Source organism: Amphimedon queenslandica, unplaced genomic scaffold (genome assembly GCF_000090795.2).
Source record: "Amphimedon queenslandica unplaced genomic scaffold, v1.1 AMPQUscaffold_12319, whole genome shotgun sequence".
In the NCBI taxonomy this organism is placed as follows: Eukaryota; Metazoa; Porifera; class Demospongiae; order Haplosclerida; family Niphatidae; genus Amphimedon; species Amphimedon queenslandica.
The window spans coordinates 5,565-7,469 of record NW_003547443.1 but is presented as its reverse complement, the minus strand read 5'-3'; the positions used below and the strand labels follow the sequence as shown (position 1 = coordinate 7,469).

At 36.3% G+C, this 1,905-nt stretch overlaps 1 protein-coding gene across 1 annotated transcript in view; it reads right to left on the bottom strand.

Annotated features, from left to right (window-relative positions):
* The window catches only part of LOC109588044 (uncharacterized), a 2,356-nt gene extending 2,222 nt beyond the window's left edge, over positions 1 to 134 (bottom strand). The window contains exon 1 of the mRNA XM_020004238.1: positions 16 to 134. Coding sequence (XP_019859797.1) covers positions 16 to 134 — 119 coding nt within the window. The remainder of the gene's footprint in view (positions 1 to 15) is intronic.
* Between the last annotated feature and the right edge of the window lie 1,771 nt (positions 135 to 1,905).

Sequence of the window (1,905 nt, the reverse complement as noted above, 5' to 3'; positions counted from 1 at the left end):
ACAACAACCCATAGCTTGTCTTCACTTTCAAGAATACTCATCAAACCAGTTGAATGCAATGAATGAAGAATATCCAAGACATCTTCTCTTTTATCAGGTAAAACATAATCATCATTACCCTCACCAGCAGCCATGACATCAGAGAGGGTCAGTATATTCTCTTTCCTTTCTTCCAGTAGACCATACATCATGTGACAATAAAGACTCAAATTCCTTCCAATTGTACTACGAATGGACTCACAGGCAATGGACAACTTATTAAAGAAGGAATCCACACCACTCCCACCAAGCTTACGACAATCTAAGAAGATACTATCACACCTTTCCCTTACAATAATCTCCTGCATTTCTTCCTTTCTCCTTCTCCTTTCAATAAAATTCTTTACCTTATCCACATGACTGACTATAATAATGATATGGCATTGATTAAGAGCTTTCTGTGCTTCATGTCTCACAATTGTTAGCCACTGATGAAGCTGTTTGACTGCTTCCTTCTCCAATATATTTACTACTATGAGGAACACACCACCAGAACCTTGTAGCAGATTCTCAATGACAGTACTATGACTGGAGTAGTATTCTGAATGACCAGCAAAATCATGAAGAATGATGTTACCCAGTGTCTTGTGTTGTAGTTTATAAGGAATGATACCAGCAGTACAGGGCACTACCCCACCAACATTCCTAAAGGAGCCAAGAAGGGTAAAAGTAGCTGTATTGTTGATGACATGACTAAGAGTACTTTTACCAGCTCCAGAACTACCCACAAGGATGACATTAACATATGAATCGATTGGATGAGATGATCTTATATTACCAAACTTCTTGAAGATAGGAAGAGTATTAGTGCTACCATTCTGTTGCCTCTCTTTAGCTAGTCGTACTGGTGTTTTTCCATCCTTATCTTTAGCGAGAGGATCGCATTTACCAGTTGATAGCAAAAATTCAACAGATGCAGAACAATCAAAATTAGCGGCATAGTGAAGAGGTGTCCTTCCATAAAAGGTAGTAGTCATTGGATCACAGTTACATTCATCAATAAGATACTTCAGAATATCAACATGCTCAACAGTACAATGAAGAATAGTTTCACCCTTTTTGTTGGTAGCTCTTAAGTCAGAGTTATGATGATCGATTAGATACTTCATGACATCAAGTGATCCATAATAAGCTGCTTTGTGAAGAACAGTGTCTCCATCCTCATTAGTAGCCATTGGATCACTGGAACACTCATTAATGAGATACTTCACCACATCAACATGATTACCCATTGCAGCATAATGAAGGCAGGTATTTCCATTACTATCTTCTTCTTGTGGATCACAGTCATATTTAGTGATGAGATCACTTGTAACATCTAACCAGCCATTCCATGAAGCCATATGAAGTAAATTTGCCTCCACTTGATACGTATCGAAAGGAGAAATTTTGATAGTAACTTCATCTCGTAACTGTTGTAGGTTTTCAATGTAGGGTAACAAACGAATGGCATCTTCATAATTGGCATCCTTAAATAATTTCAATAGCTGTGTTCCTACAAAATAATAAAATGAGTGCTTTATTAATTAAAAAATACCTATAAATTTTATCAAGAGTAAATCATTTACTCTTGATTTTATACTGCTGAATTAAGCTGCTGAATTGAGCTAATAACTTGACTCTTAATTGTAATTTTTTTAGATTAACTGAAGCACTAAAAATTTATTGCCTTTGTGCAATTAAATAAAATACTCACTATTCGCACATGTGTCAAAGCTGTGTGTGTATACTGTGTAATAACTGACTCACCTCTACCAGTTAATAATATTTCTTTTATTTGAGTGTGTCCTTCTTCATTAGCTATCTCTATGGCACTCTTTCCCCTCTTATTTTTACTGTTAGGGTCAGCTCCTAACTGCAGTAGCA